Source organism: Cavia porcellus, unplaced genomic scaffold, assembly GCF_034190915.1.
Source record: "Cavia porcellus strain 051 isolate PalLab524CR breed Dunkin Hartley unplaced genomic scaffold, mCavPor4.1 scaffold_9, whole genome shotgun sequence".
NCBI lineage: Eukaryota > Metazoa > Chordata > Mammalia > Rodentia > Caviidae > Cavia > Cavia porcellus.
The window spans coordinates 83,370,009-83,388,872 of NW_026947492.1; the positions used below are offsets into that span (position 1 = coordinate 83,370,009).

At 35.3% G+C, this 18,864-nt stretch overlaps 1 protein-coding gene across 5 annotated transcripts in view; it reads right to left on the reverse strand.

The window, feature by feature from the left end:
* Positions 1 to 18,864, reverse strand: part of LOC100726918 (leucine zipper protein 2) — a 433,952-nt gene that overhangs the window by 203,132 nt on the left and 211,956 nt on the right. For all 5 annotated transcript variants that reach the window (XM_063256769.1, XM_063256771.1, XM_063256768.1 and 2 more), the window contains exons 4-5: positions 18,560 to 18,641; positions 10,822 to 10,884 (exon numbers count right to left, since the gene is read on the reverse strand). In XM_063256769.1, coding sequence (XP_063112839.1) covers positions 10,822 to 10,884; positions 18,560 to 18,641 — 145 coding nt within the window. The remainder of the gene's footprint in view (positions 1 to 10,821; positions 10,885 to 18,559; positions 18,642 to 18,864) is intronic.

Below are 18,864 nucleotides of genomic sequence, written 5' to 3' on the forward strand. Positions count from 1 at the left end.
GTTCATTGACTAAAGAAGTTCACTGATAAATCAATGAGAAATGCTCTATTTAAATCCCAGGAAGATTTCAAAGGCAGACAGGTAAAATATTGCCTTTCTATAAGACAGCAACTTGTTGCAACTTATGTTATCAATTTAGACTGCCAATATGCAATATGGAAAGAGTTATATTTTTATGAGAAATGGGATTGGAAATGCATTTTCTTCCACCTGTGGTGATAGCCAGCCCTGGAAGGCAGGTGCCAATCATTGATGGAGGATATGGACTCATTGAGCATTGAGTTCCTCAAGTTCCAAACCTGAAGTAAAAGAACACACTGTATATGGCTTCTAGGGGTCGAGTAGATTGATTCTTTATATTGCAACAGTTGTAAAATAGTGCAGAGGTTAAAATATCGCTGTCTCTAACTTTCAATGAAGTCAGTGATTACATTATCATACATCATATTGTCCACGGACTTCAAGCATAATACTGCTAATAAGTAGAAAAGGAGCAAACAGTGTACTTTCTCAGCTGCTGGTTGAAATTACATTTTCAAGAAGGATAAGACTTTTTAAACTGGATTTAAGGCAAAAATGCTAAAGCCGGAATACTATACCTTTGTCTCATATCAAAAAATTTGGCTAAAAGAGATATAATTGGTTTTTGTATCTTTTTAATCCCTTCATCTCTGAGTTCCTCATGTAAACACTTCCAGTAAAGATGCTAAGGGAGTTTTTCCATTCCTTTAAGTCAAACTTTGATTTATGTCTTCACTACTGTTCATTAAAAATAACAAATCATCTGTGACAGATGCTGCCTTCCTCTACTCCCAGCTACTCTGAAAAGTGAGGCAGGAGAATCACTTGCACTCAGTAATTCAAGACCAACCTGGGAACATCACAAGATCCTGTCTCAAAAAAATGAAAAATCAAACAAACCAAAAATTGAAAGCCTTCAAGGCTATACAGAATAATTTCTAGACAGAATAAACTCTAGACAGTGAAGATGTGCAAAGACTCCCCAACACACAGAGTTTTGACTGTGCATAGGCATCCTTATGCTAAAAGCAAACACCAACCAAAATGCAAAAAACTGAAGCCTGATGTTTAAATCAGGTGAGACACCCATGTGAAGATTTTATCATGCAGTGGGGCCTGTGTGGCATTATGCATAGGGTAAAGACTTGTAAAGAGCTAGCTCTTATCATCAGTATCATGTTTGTTTTCTTCACAATTGTGCCACCTCTTACTATATATCCTAGCCCTAGGAAGTTTCCCGCTTAGTCCTGGTTTGTGTGGAGTAAGCTGATTAAACAGGGGTGCTCTGTTATGCATTACTGCTGATCTCGTGTTCTTCTTGCTTAGTATGGTTTAGAACACAGTAGCAGTATGAAGTCATGGTTAGCCACGAATCACAAGGCTCTTTTAGCATCAGCTGTAAATTCTGTCACATGGACTCACAGAATACTTGACAGTGCTTCAGTTCAGACTCAAAAGTAATTGCAGGAAGTGGAGTTGGCCATCAAATGCCATGTGTAAGTCATGATTGCCAATGACAGCACAGGTATCCTATCTGTCTCATACTAACCTCATTACTGTCTTAATGCTATCACAAGAAATTAACAGAAATCAGGTGATTAAAATAGCACAAATTAATACTGTAACTGTTCTGCCTCCAGCCAAATTTGAAAGTCACAAGGCTGAAATCATGTAGTAAGCAAGGTTGCACTTCCTCTAGACATGCTAGGGGAGGAAGTGCCCACTGACCTCTCCAGTTTCTCAGGACTGCTGGCATTCTTAGGCTTGTGGCCCCATCCTTCTCATTTCAAGTCACTCTCTCCACCTTCATATCCTGTGTGTGTGTGTGTGTGTGTGTGTGTGTGTGTGTGTGTGTGTGTGTTTGTGTGTGTCTGTGGTGTGTGTGTGTGTGTGTGTGAAATCTCTCTCTGCTTCTTTCTTATATGGACACTTGCATTTATATTCAGTTGTTAACTAGATGACAGCATCCTTAATTTAAGCATGTATCATTTTTAAAATGATCTAGTAACTTGGACAGATTCCTAGACATAGATTCTGCTATGTTAGGGTCATCTTCCATTGTGCTGAATGTATTTTCACCATAAATGTTCGTCACAGAACCAACCATGAATAATGTTGATTTTGTGAACATGAAGTCATTTTCACACTTAAAAGGATTAAAGGAGAAGGGCAGCATGACACTATTCAGTAATTATTATGTCCTTGCAAACTCACAACAACTTGCAGGTAGGGGTTAATATTCACATTGAAATAACATTTAAGTGTCACAAATGTTAAGTGTCAGAGATGTTACCTGAAGTTGGCATAGATACATAAAACAGGTGGTAAGATCTTAGGGGCTGCCGCAGTTCTTCCTTCTAGTGACATCTACTTTTTCCTCCCATGCATGGGCACTCTCTATATGTCTGAGGAAACTAAATAGTCCATAATTATCTCAGCAACTAGTTTAGAACTATTCCAACACTGAATTTACTTACATCAGATATAAACCATATATATATATATATATATATATATATTTAAAATCAATGTTGTAAAGCTTCTATTTTACCAACATAAATACAGATTGCATGATAAATTATTGTAAATATAAGTTTTTCTGATATCCTGAAATTATCTACAGTAGGCTCATCAACAATATTTAGTAGGGGGAAACTTACTTTGACACTCAAAACACCTTCCGCACTCAGAAAAGCTCTAGGCAAATGGAAATACATTTTATAGCCACTTAGGCCACTTCTGAAGTACTAATGCTGTCTGCTTCTTATTAACAGAGTTTAATTCTTATGCATTATTAACACAGATAAAGGACTTATAGTTATTAAATCCTGAAGCTGAAATGTAAGGATCAAATAGGGAGACATCATTCAAAGTAGATGTGATAGTAAGGGGCTTTTACTACAAAAATAGAGACTGAAAATGACTAAATAAATCAGAGTTATATTTTGTGATTCCAAGAAATGATAGCTACTGTAATAAAGTATAAAACAAGGCATCAGCTTTTTTGACTGCATGTGCATTTTAGATACTGTAGAGTCTTAAATTGAGAACAATCCTTCTCTTCTTGGGTGTAGCACAGTAAGTTACTTGTTTGCTCTTAAAGAAATCACCTATTTTAGATACAGTGAGTGCCCATCAAGGATTAGCTGGTGCATGCACGTGCATGCATGGGTGTGCATGTGTGGGTGTAATAACAATTTTTCACAGCTTTTTCTGTTTTTAATGTATTATTTGGAATTACTTCACCACACGTTCATCATGAAAGAAGTGTTCATTGCATTCATTCAGCCTTGTTTCCATGGATTCCCCTGTGACATCCCCTTCTCACACTACTAGCGAGTTGCAATCTCTTAGCCCTCGCCTGTGTCCTCTGCAGTCAGAGAGAAAACTATTTAAGCTACCACCGAGGGGAGAAACCTGTGTCCAGTTGGAAGATGAAATTTAGGCAGGACCATTGCTTCTGGGAATATCGCTAGGTCCCAGACACACAGAACAGGGTCATCAGAGCAGAAAAGCAACTGCATAGGAATAAAACATCTCAAGAATTCAAAGAAAGTGGCCCTCTTATTCCCTGTGAGGCACAGAGATGTAGACAATCATTAAATGGTGTACTATGACAAGAGCTACCAGCAGCAGATTTATGAAGGCTTTGGATATGTAAAGTTAATACACACTAATAGGAGTGGAAAACCTTCCTATGTTTGAACTGTGGTGGAGATTCGGGCAGAGACATTGCCAATAAAAACATGGTGATACAAGTACATCACACTTGACCTGGAACCAGAAATGAGCACAATATTACTTACATTCTGTGATGTGTGAGTTATTGGGGAAATGAATACGGATGTCAGGGGGAAAGAGAAGTATTTCTTTATTTTTTTGGGTGGATATTTTTCTTTTTCACGTGGTATCTAGACACACTTCTATAATGAACACTTGTTTCTTTTGGCAAATCTATTTTGCTCGAATAAAGTTAATCTCATCACACATAAAGGCAGAAATGTGACTGAGACATGGTAGTCAAACTAATCATTTCTTTGGCTATACTGATTGTTAGAGCCTGTGGCCAGTTTCGAACCTTCAACAGGAGTTTTTGCTTGGTGCCTTCTAAAAATATTCCTAAAGGGGACCTCATCCTAAGAGGGTGGAATGTGGAGCAGGTAACTGTTGGTAGTTTTGTCTGCAGTGTGGAGAGTGAGATTTTGAGTCAGGATGAGTCTGCAGAGAAGTGAGAGACAGGGTTCCTCATTACCTTGCTATTTTTATGCATTTTATTCAAGGTGTCTTTGGTTAGCTCTATTTCTAGAAAGAGTTTTGAACTATTTCCATGCAAATGTTTGCCTCTACTCAGCCTAGCTTAACAATGAATTAACTTTACCTGAAAAAAAAAAATTGTAACAATAATCATTATGGTAACGTTAACTGTTTAGATTTGGTTGGAACTCAATGTGTGCCAAATGTCTCATGTCCATATTTTTATGCACTGAATGAACAATACTGTGAGGTACACAAAACATATAACATGCTATTTTACAAAAGACATGAGGACAAAAAAACCAAGCATTCACCCTTCGACAGTGCAGATCAGTAGATTTTTCTTCCATTGGAGACCCAAAAAAGGGTACTCAGATGCAACTAGGGGTCTGAGAGAGAAATTTCAATGGAATACTTTCTAATGTCCCATATAACACAATTCTCTAGGCAATATTCCGCAGCAGGAATTTATTCAGTGGGATTAGCTCTTAAGAACAGTAAATAAAGTGGAACCGAAGATACACAGTAGACTCTTACTGGGCAGTGCACCTGGCTCACCTCCGAAAGGCTGAGTGAAGAGGCTACAAGTGTCCTCATGCCGCGGGAAGTGCACTGAGATAGCTGCATGTGACAGAAGCACTTCTAACAACACTTTTCTGGATATTACATTTTGACTGAATTAGTCAGAGAGGCTGTCCAGATACCTCACATGACTGGTGCTTGCCACCTTGTTCAGGATATTCAAACATATGCTTTCAAGTAAGATGCTCTGAAATCTGATACAGAGACAAATGAGTCCACTGCTTATTCCACATTAAGAAATAACAATCTCTTCATCTCCCATAAGCATGTGGATATTTTAATGGTTGTTTTTTAAATTTTAATTTTTAATGGTTGTTTTTTAATGATTGTTTCCCTTGGTAGGAAGGAAAAGCCATAAATTATAATCCTTTCATTCCCTTTTAAAGAACCCCTTCCTGCTCAGATGAAGCCTTCTGTGGCTACCACCTGTTAGAAAGCTAAAATCTCTATTGGTATCTTTATGGAATTTTGTTTAAAATGCTTATTACAGTTTCTTTTGCACTGTCCTTATTTTGGGCAACTTAACAATTATCACCATGTCACTTATGGTACAGAAGTCATCTGTTATATAATATCACAGTGTCCCATGGTCACATATTTGTGAATACTTGAAATGTAATTTTACTAATGGTCTCTGCATAATCTACATCAATACTGGCCTATACTGGAAATTAAGTAATACGTTCATCACAAAATTGAATACATAGGATAATAAATTTTGTATATGCTTCTAAACAAGCATTAGAATTATTTCATACTCAGAATTACAACTTAAAAAACTGTTAATTTCTTAGTTATCTAAAAATTGACTTTTCTGTATTTGGAGAATATAAACACACCCAGAGGTTAGAAGGGTTTGAGGGTATATCACCCCCATGATCATGTCACTTACAACATCAGAATTCGGACCAACTTTCACCAAGAAATTTAATCATCCTATATTGCAAACATGTGCCAATAATGATAAAAATTTGATTAGAAACAACTTTGAAATAGGATCTTTGCACATATAATTAATTTAAAACAAGGTCTTATTGTATGTGTCCTCAATTTACCAAGGATGTCTTCTTAAAAAGAATAGATGGCACACAGAGACAGAGACACGTAGAGAAGGCCATGAGAGATAGAAGTAGAGATTGCACCAGTGAAACCCTAAGCAGAAGTATGTCACATACTGCTGGGAGTTCCCCAGTGTTGCGACAGACAAATACCATGTGGGCTTGGTGACTGGTAGGTGACACATCACATGGCAGGCAGTTTCCAGATCTTAGCAGAGGTAGCTCTTCCAGAGGTTCTGAAGAAGAAGGAGGACTATCTCACAGAAACTTTGGAGGTACAATGGCCCTGCTGACACTTTTATTATAAACTTGTGATCTTTAGACCTGTGCACATGCAGCTGGCTTTCAATCACCCAGAGGTGAACCCTCCATAGAGCACCCCGAAGTGTCATAGACAGAGCGCAGCATTTGCATACCCTGGCTGTACAATTAATCCAAGTAATCTATTACATCAGAAATCTTTATTTAGAAAACAGAAATCACTAGGAACAAAGTAAAAAAGTTGTGATAAAATAATTTAAAACATCACGAGCTCAGCTCAACATAAGTTCCACACAAGTTCTTACACCTATTTATCCCCAGGCAGACAGGAGACTCCATTTTCAGAATGACGACCCCGAAGCCCTCTATCACATTGTGAAATATCCCAACCTCCTCATTTCATTGTGTTCACTGAGCCAGGAAGATGGAATAATTTAGAGATTTACAGCCCCAAGAATTGAACTAAAATTAAACTAAAATGGATGTTCCTCTTAAAACTTTTGAGAGTTTTCTGTAAATCTGCGATTGTTGAGCTTTAATACTTTCTGTGTCAGTTACTGACTCCCTCTGAGAATGTAGACATTTTTTGTTTAAAAATATACACATGCATGTGTGCTTTTATACATGCTACTTCAGTTTGGTCAGAAGTTCCGTGATTATTAATCATAATATATTATACAGTCTCTAAGCAACTCTATTAGAATAAACATAAAATCAGCTCTTATCTCTAAATTGGAAGACAACAGCCAGTGTTTGTTTAATTCATTTAATTCATGCTACCAAAAATAGATTTCCTTGCTGTCTTAATTTATTTTCAACATCACAAAATCCTGGCTCTGCACTTTTCTCTGGAAAAACGTAAATTAGACTTTATTATAGGTAGCTTTATAACTTTAAAGAGTCTGCATATACTTGACAGAATGATTCAGATGAAAGAAAAGTATACTTTTAAGATAAGGATGGCCAGGAAGCCAAGGACGCTCTTGAGATAAACACACTCATGCTTTCCTCAGCTACTCCACATCCTTCAGTGGTGACTCCTGAAGGCCAATGCTGGATGCCATGCACTGGGATCCTTCAGGAAGAAAACTGACCTTTAATGCACATGGTGCCAATTTTTGATAATTGTTTCCACAGCATGAAAAATTCTCTATTGCATTGAATACATATTTCCAGTGAAAAATTTGAAAGCCAAAGCAAGTTAATTCTCTTTTTCCCCAAAGGTAATCAGAGCTGCAGGGCAGATGAACTGGAGACTCTGCTAATCAGGCACAAGGTTGACAAAATGGAGACAGTGTCATCGTGGGTGTGAAAGTCAGGAGGACTCAGAGACAATGAGCAGACAAAGCCCATCAGGCTTCATCGGTGACCTTAACCTTGCTTAACCTGCCAATACAAGCAAAAACTGTTTTCTGTTATTTCTGAATGAATGGCTATGCAGTATTTCAAAAGTGGATGTAGCCCTAATGAATCAGATGGAACTTATGAAGCCACAGATCTGGGGACTTTCCAAGGATGGGCCAGACGAAGGAACTGTACAACCGTGATCAGTTAAGTTTTGCTTTGCATCCCTGTTTGTCCTATCAGAGCCTTGCCCCTTCGTTTCCTTGCTGGAGCTCCTGAGCCATGCTTGGGCTGCAGCCCAGTTCATGTTTCCTCGAGCAAGCTCTTTAAAAATGCTATTGCATCAGTTTAGTTTGCAAACAGGAATGGCACTACAGAGATCACATCAATGGACAGAAATTACTAAGTCAATGTAAAACAAATTTTGAAATGTAGAAAAAATAACATCCTGTAAATAAAAACAGTGGGTTTGAGGAAAAATTACAATATGAGAATACCACTTATAAATTATAAACATATCATTATTGAAAAATAAGATTTTAATAAAAATGCAACCAAAATTTAATATTTTCAGGCTATCAGCTAACATCATGGTCAGTCAATCTTTACAGCCTTACACTTGGGATTTAGTGTTAGCCTAGAACCTGGAGGGGCTGACCTCTGGTGAAGTACAGTAGCATCAAAATTAAAATCTAATTCAGCTTTTCAGCAATCTACTTTAGGGCAGCAAAGTATTAATAGAATCTTCTGTGTATGTAGATCAGTCAGATGTGTTTGTGCAGTGAAAATTACAGGGTACTTAAGGGAGCCCTTTCTAAAGATTTTGTCTTTTTGGAGACATCTGGTGTTGAGAAAGATTCCTCTAAAATTTGAGGAAGATTTAATTGCTTCGAAATTTAACATAATGGGGAAAAAACCCAAATGACTTTTAAAACTTTCCTGACATCAATCTACCACTAATTCAATGGTAATCTAGTGATTTGGTACAAAGAAATACACTATTCTATAACAGATCTGAAGTCAATGCTCCGTATAAGAGAACTTAAATGGAAAGCCAAAGGCCAGGAACTGAAACTCAGAGATGCCTGGGTCTCACTGGGCTTCTGTTAGTAGCAAACTCCACTATAATAGTTAAAGCTTAGGAGTTCGTGACTATTTTGACACAGAGGTAGGATAAACCAGTCATGAATAAAATATTTCCCTTCAGTATCCTCCATTCTATTTGTAAAAAACAAACAGACAAAGCACTCATTAATTCTTTGCCTCTTTCCTCTTCACTTTACTCTGGGTATTTACCAGGGCTCCTTTCTGATTATGACTTTGATTTCTGAAGGCTGTACCACACAGCTATGCCTGCCACAGTGGAAGCTCGAAGTGTATTCCATCCTGGATAACCTTTGCTTTAAGAGGATATAATTTCTTCCTTCCGAAACACTAATATTCAACATTGAATCCTACACACTAATGTAAAAACATCTTTTTCATATATTTGCTTTTACTTATGAAAAAATATAAAATAATTAAAAATATAAAATAAGTATTTGAAGAATATTCTTTAGTAACTTTCCAAAATTTACTTCTTATTTCAAGATTCCCCCACCATTCTCATTCAAAAGTTATCATTTGGAAGACGCCTAGCTTATTCCAGAACTCTGTGTATGCTATACTATTTTCTTCCCCTCTTTGTACTTTAATCAGTGTATCTGTTTGTTTCACTTACCCTTGAATGGATCTTTATAGCACTCCCCACACAGTATTACTGTACAGAGTACAAGTTAACTGTTTTCTTGAGTGTGTCTTTCTCAGTCTCCACATATAGATCCAATAAAAACCTAAGATTTCTGGGAATTAATACTAAGGATTCAAACTGAAAACATTCAGCAGGATGGCACATGTCCACCTTCAGATTTCTTTCCAAAGTTTAGTGTTTTTTTCATTATCAATTTTTATCTCACAGTTTTCCAACATTAAGAAAGCAAACAGTAATGTTAATTTAAAACCTTGTATTTAGCAAATATCAGTCCCTAAATATCAGTTTTCTAACCTTCCATAGATAGAAAATTAGAATTTTATACAAATGTTCACCCCTAGAAAAAGAGAAATACTTTTTTCTCCATGGTAGCTTGTTATGAAGAATTTGTAGTTTTATGCTCAAAGACCTTTTTTTAATTAGCTTTCCCTCATTGCTGAGATCAAATACCCAACACCCAAGGTTAATATAGAAAAGGTTTATTGAGCTCACAGATTGTGGGTGTTTCAGTCCATAATCAGCTAGCTCCAAGGCAGAGTGGCACATGGCAGAGACTACAGTTCATAGGTGGCAGAGGACAGCAATATCAATGACGGACCTTAACCATGTCCTTCTGCCTCTTTCATAGTCAGTCTAGGTGCCTGGAATTAGGGTGGTGCACATCCAATCAGTGAACTGATCAAACACCTTAGATACTAGCATCATAAACTCTAGAATCATTTCCCATGACTGCATGAGGCTTTGGGGGGACATCCAGACACAAACCATGGCATGCTTATTTCTCAATTGAGTCCTTGATTGCTCAATTCTATATTTTTAAAAATGTGTCTTAAAGTATAAGTCAACTAATATTTCTATACAGAAAAATTAACCTAATATTCCCATTATTGTATATGTGAGTTCATATGGTCCCATATATGTCTTCATGTCTCTCTGTATGCATATTAATGAAAATTTCCATGAAAGCAGTTACAGCTTCTTTATATTCTACTATAGTTGAAGAAATTGTTCACAGATTTTTCATTCTGATTGGCTCATTTTAGCACACAGCTACATTCCATCTGGCTTATTTTTCAGTCATTTAGATGTCATTTGGTCAAAAAATACATTTATAAAACAAAACCAATTTTAATATTGGCTATAGAAAACAGAGATAGTAAAATTAGCTGAAGTTTCCATGTATAATATAACATAATATGATACAATATAATACAATATAAATTATTTACTCTTTAATACTCTTATTGGGGAGGTCTTTTTGAGACGTTTCACTATGCAGTACAGACTGGCCTTGAACTCTTTGCAGTCCAGGCTGGCCTTTAACTCTCAGCACTCCTCCTGCCTCAACCTCCCAAATGCTGGGATTACAGTGTGGGCCACCACATCCACCCTGCTCTTCAGCACTGTTAGCCTTAGGTTTCCACTCTATTTGTCTTCAGCTAAAAATCAAGTCAGCAGGTGCTCAAGACGCTAAATATGCGACAAATTGATACGTTTGCATGCACGTATTCTTGGGCTCACACAGTGTCTTCCTAAAAATATAACTCTTACCTCATTCTGAAGGTCTCGGATCATTTTGGTCTTTCTTTCCATTTCAGTTTTTAAAAAATTAATCTGAAAATGAAGAGAATATTGTGTAGATCCATGTATATTTATTGCCATGTCTTTTAAGTTTTTCATAATTTTGTTATATTAAATGAACATCCTTTACTATCAAACAGTGTAAAAGAACAAAGAATTAAATTTTTCATTCACTAAAACTTTCATTTATTTAAGTCAAACATATATTTACCAATTATGTAAAAATATCCTTCCTTGGGTAGTTATCATTTCTTTTTAATTGAAACATCATCCTTATAATGACTTTAATTCTTTAACTTGTTTAAACCTCATGTTTAAAAACAAAACAAAACAAAACAAAAAACAAAAAACAACAACAAAAAAAAAAAAAACGAGAGATTTGGGGAGTGAGTCTACTCTTACAACATTCTCCAGGTAATTCTGCCCGGTATCTGGATTTGAAAGCAGCTGCATAGTACTATTCCTAATCTCTGAAGTTTGGAACATGCAGTGCACATTGCAGAAAGGAAAACTTGACACTTTCTCTTGAGTATGTTGTCAGGATCTCTAACTTTAGGCCAGTTTTCCAAACTGTTTCACATAGACACAGCTTATCTGCTCTTGGTTTTACAAAGCAAAGGCTGTCTGCACAGGGGTTAGAATTTGCATAGCCTACACATTCAGTATACTCATAAGGGTTCACTGTAATAAAAAAAATAGTGGATGGAACAATTAACTTCTCTATTTTTCAATTTTCTAAGAGTCATACTCTTAGAATTAATAACAGAATGCAGGTGGAATTAACTTTTTCAATATAATAGAGTCAATATGGTCTAAACCCTACCCTTTGTATCCCATGCATATAGTTTTTGTTGTTGTTATACAGTGTCTTGAATCCAGGGCATCATGATGGTGAACATACAACTACTGAGCTAAACCTCCAGTCCAAATAGAGCATTAATGACACAAACTCACAATCCTTTTAAAATGCCTCTGAATTTCAGTGTGTGTTACATTTATAGCCCAAGTCAGCTGGACTACTCATAACCCTAACTCTGAGCAGCTTGCTGTGTGAAAGATTCTTTCACTGAAAAAGTGGCTTGCATTATGGGCTACCTCAGGACTGAGTAAGATATTGGGCCAGAAATTGAGCTTAAGGAGAAGTATATAGTCTTTTTAAAATGTTATTTCTCTTTTTATCATTTTTTTTCACTAGAGAGACAATATGGTATTTACAAATGTGAGTTTGACTTATTGTCCTTATGAGGATATTCTCAAGCTGCCTCCATTTACCTATAAAAGCCATAAGATCATCCTTTTTATAGCTATTGTATAAAAACACCACTTCTTTGTTGTGCCTAGATCTTGTAATCTGAACGACTACTTCTAAGATAGCAATATACACTATGTGACTAGTGGTAATTTCCTATTCTCTGTTTTGAAATTCTGTATAATTTCTACCCTTTTTTTCTGTTTTGCTTTTTAAAATAAACAAAAGTGTTGTTTCTGAAACACTTCAAGCACGAAGGAAACAATATATAATGATGTATAAAATGTTCTATGGCTCACACTAAGATTAAATGCACATAGTCTTTTTGTCCAACATTTTTCAGAATTTCCTTTCCATAAAAAATATTTTACATATCATACGGTTGATACATTGCATCAACTTGAGAAGTTCAGAAGTTACATTTAGAGACTCAGCAGGAAGCCAGGGTCCCTACTTTGTAAATTAACTCGGCCTGTGCAAGAGGAGGGCACAGAGGTGGTTTGAGTGCTGCACTCAGCTTGGGGAGTGACTTGCTTACAAAATAAGGGAGGAGAAGAGGCTTGTTCTTCCCCCTTTTTTCTCTGACTGCTGCCCTGAAGTGTTGCCCCTGTGCCATGCCTCTCTGCCTTACAGCCAGCTGATTATGGACTGAAACCGCCACAAACAATGAGCTACATAAACTTTTCCTTCTTTGTTTTGTGGTACTGGGTGTTTTGTTTCATCCACAAGAGAAAAGTCACCAAGACAGCACACTATTAAAGATTCATCTATAGAATACAAGTGAATTCTTGCACCTTAAATCTTCAAGAGCTACAGCCACTCCGGATCCACATGACAGCTTTGTCACAACTCCCACGTGATCTTGGCTTCCCACAACCAGTCAGAACCCTTCTGACACCTGCTTTTTGTGAATCGTGACCTCACCTTTCCTTCGTATGGTACTGGAAACCCAAAGCAAATGGTCTAGATGTCAATGGAACAGGACATATGAGCTAGGAATAGCCTGAGGGCTACGTTCCCTAATATGCTGGCCATAATAATTTCCAAGTAAGTTTGAGCTAAGAGGATATAGAAAACAACCCGAATCATTTCTTGAACTTACTGCCCCATTAGCTAGAAAGTTCTCGTTAGATGATCAAACCAAGCTGTTAGCAGGAAGGATATGGCACCATATAAAATGACATGCTTGTAGACTACCCACCTCCCAGTAGATAGATTTCATACCATTTCTGCAAAGAATTTATGGACTGAAACCTACACAAACAGTGAGCTATATAAACCTTTCCTTCTTTCTTTTGGTAAATTCCAGATTTATTTATAAGTCATGAATTAGTGGATGCTACTTTAATTATATCAGTAAATTGCTCTCACATATTGGTACTATTCTGTAGAAACTGGTCATGTTTTACAATTCACCACACTGAAAATATACTTCACATCTCTGCAATTCTTTAAAAGTTGAAAACACATGTAACAACTTGAGAATGAGAAAGTTACATATTCAGAATCTATATTCAGAATATTTAAAAAGTATAAGCATTTTGATTCTACTATTTTAGAATCCCAGAATTTTTTATAATCCCTGGGGAAATAAGCATTCCTAGCAGAAGGTCAAGAAGTACTTCTTATACAGAGGAAATATCATGTATATAACTTCCAATAAAGGACATAAGAATAGTAATCCTTTCTTTGTAATGAAAGTGAAATCATTAGGCAAATTTCGTCTTTGACTAAGTGTCTCACTTAGAATAAGTTAAGCCATAAACATTAACAGGAATAGTTAAATGCATCCAATGATCACTAATATCTGTAATTATTCTGCTTACACTTGAGCAGCTTCTCCATACCCTGTTAGATATTTTCCTGAGGCACATGGGTTTTAAAACCTGTCACTCTACTGTATACTTAAAAATGAAAAAAAAAAAAAAAAAAAACAGTTGTTGCCTTCTTCATAAAGTGTAAGTGGACACAGGTTTAAATGAAGACAGATGCATGGGTGTCATGGTATACTTATTCGGGACAGTACCCTCATTTAGAAATGTATCTTCTTCTGTATCTTTACAATTTAAAAGGAAAAATGGTGCCTCAAGCATTGTACTTTACATTTCACCAATTCGGATGGTCATTTGAAACATCTATTACAGAAAATATATTTTTATTTTTCTGAGAACAGATATATAGTAAATTGATATTTAAAAAGAATACCATAAAAACTATGTAAATAAATCCAAAATACCTCATTCTTTGCAGGGTGAAATCCAAAATCTCTCCCCCTTTAACAGGGAACAATCATAATTCCTTTTATCTTTTCTTTAAGTACATTTGTAGTACATAATAATTAGATTCATCTGGAAGAGTTAGTGCATGTACAAAACATATCTTCATTCTCTTTCTGGTATAAAAATGCATTTACTATTATAGTCTTTCTAGCAGAGAAAATAATTAGTGGAAGATTTACAAAAATGAAAATAGTTTAAGTAAATATTAACTGAATCTTAGTTCACTTAGATTCTTCAAATAGGAAGAAAGATTACACATTACTATATTTGAGGTTTAACTCATACCTTCAAATTATGAATTACTAATAAGAAATTCTTGTTCTCCTACGTGCTTCTAATTGCATATGAAAAAATGGAACATGTATGTATATACTTGCATCTGTGTGCTATGCATGTACATATATATGTCATTCTTTTGAAAGTAACAATATGCAGTATAACAACCACTGTCAAATTCCTATCATCTTGTTTTGTAAGCGTATACTCTTATTGTTTTGGGTTTGTTGTTATTATTGTTGTTTGTTTATCTCTTTTGCTTTTTGTTTTTCTTTCTGTGATTTTTTTCCTCTGAAATAAAATATATATGTATATATATATATATATGTCATTTCTGCTTCTTTTAAAAGTTGCTGTCATCTCTTTCTGGACTGAGTGGTAAGATATAACTCATTCAATTCAAACATAAAATGCATTTTTCTAAAATGATCATTATGATTTCTTTCATATGTAAATGCTTGCATTTCTTGATCATGATGTATATTTTGTTGATATACTCATGAATTTATTTATTCAGGAACTTTTTTTGTCTATATTCTTCCCCTGAAATATCACTAGGAGTGCATTCAGGTCTTTCTTTACTTTTTGATCCTGGAATCACAAGGTCACACACATTAAAAGAAGAGTTTTTCTTTGTGGGTGTGTTCCAAAACCCACAAGAAATGTAAATATTATTCTCTACAAATATGTACTGTTAATAGTAATTAAAAAACTTATTTCTCTTGTTGAAACTTAGAAGAAAGTATCACTTTTGGTACAATGAAATTCTAAAATATAAGCCTATTAAATGCTGTATTTCATGTTTGAGAAAATTTAGAATTTTATATTTAAATGTTTGCATTTTGAAATTTTAAATGGACAGTTGCTCATTATATTCTTATTAGTTTCCAGTATGAATGTGGCTATTTTCCCTTTTGTACTAAACAAAATACAAGTTCCATCTTTATATTTTTGAAGATGATTTTTATCATTAACTAAATTTATCAACTTTTGCAAAAGCAAAATATGACTTTTAAGATTTTGTTTGCATGTTTCCTCTCTCTCTCTCTCTCTCTCTCTCTCTCTTTCTCTCTCTCTCTCTCTCTTTGGTTCTCTTCTGTTTGTTTATTTTGAAGCTGGATATGAAACCTGTGGCCTTGCCGAAGGTACACATGTATTCTGGCACTCAGAGGCAGCCCCACTTTCTGTCTATCCCTGTGACTTCTTATAGTCTCTTGTCTACCTGTCATAAGTCTCTTTTCGCTTTTTATACTGAATTTGCTATTTTGTGTTTTAATCAGCTTGTCCAATTGTATTTTTTCTTCTACCTTTCCTGGAAAAAAATTACTTAAAGCAATAAGTGGACCTACTGTGTATGACCATGGCATAATGAAAATCAATTATTTTCATTATTAATTGGTCCTAAATGTGTCTTAATGCTGTAATTATTTCGTATAAATGCAAAGTTATTTGAAAATATGTTGCATATTTTACAATTCAGAATTATTTCAGATTATAAAATTATTAATTTTGCTACAATAATAGTGAATTAATAGTTACATCTGCTGTTAATGTCATACTATTAATATTCTTGAATGTATCAACCTTCAGTAGATACTAGTCCATATAACTTCTGTGTTTTCAATAAATATGCAAACATTATTGAAGATTCCTTATGTGGATATGAAAGCGTGAAGCCCTCAATTATATTTTCAAAACATTAAGTGCATATGTCCTTGCATTCTCATTGCTAATGGGTTGATAGATGCTGAACCTGCTTACATAGGTGAAGACATGCATAAGTTTACTTTTTCTTTCTTAAGAAGTTGTTGATACAGGACCTACCCTATCTATCAAAATGAGGCCATGTCATGTTAAAAGAGAAAATAAATGATTGCCTCTAAGCAAAAAATTGTTAATATATAAAGTCTTCCCTTTTTATATAAATATTCCTTAAATTCTGTTAGTATGTGAGTAATGACTATTGTTATCAATTCATTTTATTATAATGGAGTTTTGCAAATACATCCTTACATTACTGATCTTAAATAAGATATAGACTTATTCAGTCCTTCACTTGTCCAGGCTGTGATCAAATGTATGGTCATCCTGACTCAGTCACTCAGACTTAAGGCAACCGGAGCTGCCCCTTTCTGCTCAATAAGCCAGCTTAGGAAATGCTTTCTGAAGTTTGTTACTTGGAATGTTCTAGTGGCTACTCTGTGTTATTGCTCTAAATAACTTCTGATTTTGTCATCAGATGAGGGAACATCTAATGTGGAGTGAGGTGATTCTGGTATTACTTCACCTCAATTACCTAGATTTCCATTTCTATTTAAATGCCTGAGATTCTATGTAGATTCTGTTTTTACATCTTATATTTCTAGTAAATAGATACAATATATTCCAAAATATAAACTATTTTAATTTTGCATTACACAATATATACACAAACATATTTGCAGGTACTTATCTGATGAGATAAGCATATACAGATGAATGATTTTTAAATTACTTAAAACATTGATGGGAGAAAATAGAATTACTAGTGTGCTGTTAAGAAAATGCAAGTCAAAGATAAAAACTTAGTAGATAAATTTAATATGAAATTGAAACAGCACTATCATGATTATTAATCATTCAGTTTTATGTTTGATTCCTTTAAATGCAGCATCTGGAACTCTGGAAATCTAACTTGAATCTCAGATAATTTGATATCATCTTTTAAGAACAGCTTTGGAAATCCATGAAGTAGTTTCCAGAAATTGCTGAACAATATGACTGCATAGTGACGCCTGGAGAGTTGAAAAATTAGAAAATTCTAGATAATAAACAATATATATCATTTAAATCTCTTTTTTCAGACACATTCTTACCCTTGAAACTCTTACTGTGATGTGAACAGATACTGGAGGATTTAAATGGTTATAGAAATAGCAATCATGATGATGTTGATGATGATGTATAATTCTGAGAAATAAAGTGATACACACATTCACTCAGCCAAGCAGCACTACATATGAAATTACAACGACAGTCAGAGTGAAGTGGAATGACGTTACCTCAATCCCTATTCTCTTCTAACACCAGATATAATTTAGGAAAACTACTTTTGATGCTTTAATGAGATTCAATTCCCTAAAATGGATAACTAAGGAAACTGCAAAATTTAAAGAACCTGGTCAAATTCACAAACTAAATTTTCCATGAGGAGTTTTAATGCAGAACCTGTTATTCTGAAACACATGCTAAGCTGAGCTGCTATAGGGAGTTTTCAGTTGAGTAGAATACTTGGGGGGGGGGCAGAAATCCTAAAATCTCTGCACTGAAGCCTCAGTATTCACTGCAAGTATGCTAAGAAAGAGGAAACAGTAGCTAAAGCATCCTGCCTCCTTCCTCTTCTCAAATGAGAATTCTGTGCCCATGATAATTTTCACAATTGGGCATTTAACTAACATTTTTGACTTACGCCCTTCAAAAGTTGAAATTCCTTTTGGATCTTAGTTCTTGTTATGTACTCTAAGCTTGAGTTTGTGCTTGGTTCCTCTGGGAACCAGCAGAGGTGAACATATGCTGGAAATGCTCCCCTCTCTGAATTATTATTTTTTAGGAGCAAAATAATAAGACAACATATTCAACTATTAAGATCCAAGAAAACAGTGTATAAAGAACTTCTACTCTGCTCTTACTACCAGCATTAGCATCACATTAAAGCTGGATCCAATAAGAACCAAATTGAAGGTGATTAGTCAAGACCTCCGCATTGATTTCCATGGCAGCTGCACTGATTGTGATCCCGACCAAAAGTGCATAAAGTTCCTTCTCCTCCACATCCATGTGACTGAAAAACCATAGAGTAATTTTGAGGAAGCAGAGTATTGATTTCCCAGGCCCAGAGCAAAAGGACAAAGGAAAATACACTTACAGTTGCCTGATGTTTCTCTGCTTTCTCTGATGTCTCTTTAAGCTGATTTTGCAAGGACTCCTGGAGAGACTTCATTTCTTCTCTAGTTTAGTACAGAACAAAGAGCAAAGGGGAGATTCAATATCATGCTATTATTCTCTGTGTACATTGCTATCTACCACCACTTAAGAAATAGATAACCAGAATTTTATAGAACAACAGTTATGCAAACAAATTGTATCTAGATACTCTGGTAATAAAGTGCCATGTGGCCCAGGCAAATTATTAAATGCAAGCTTTATTTAAAGGAAATTGCTCTGCCCTTA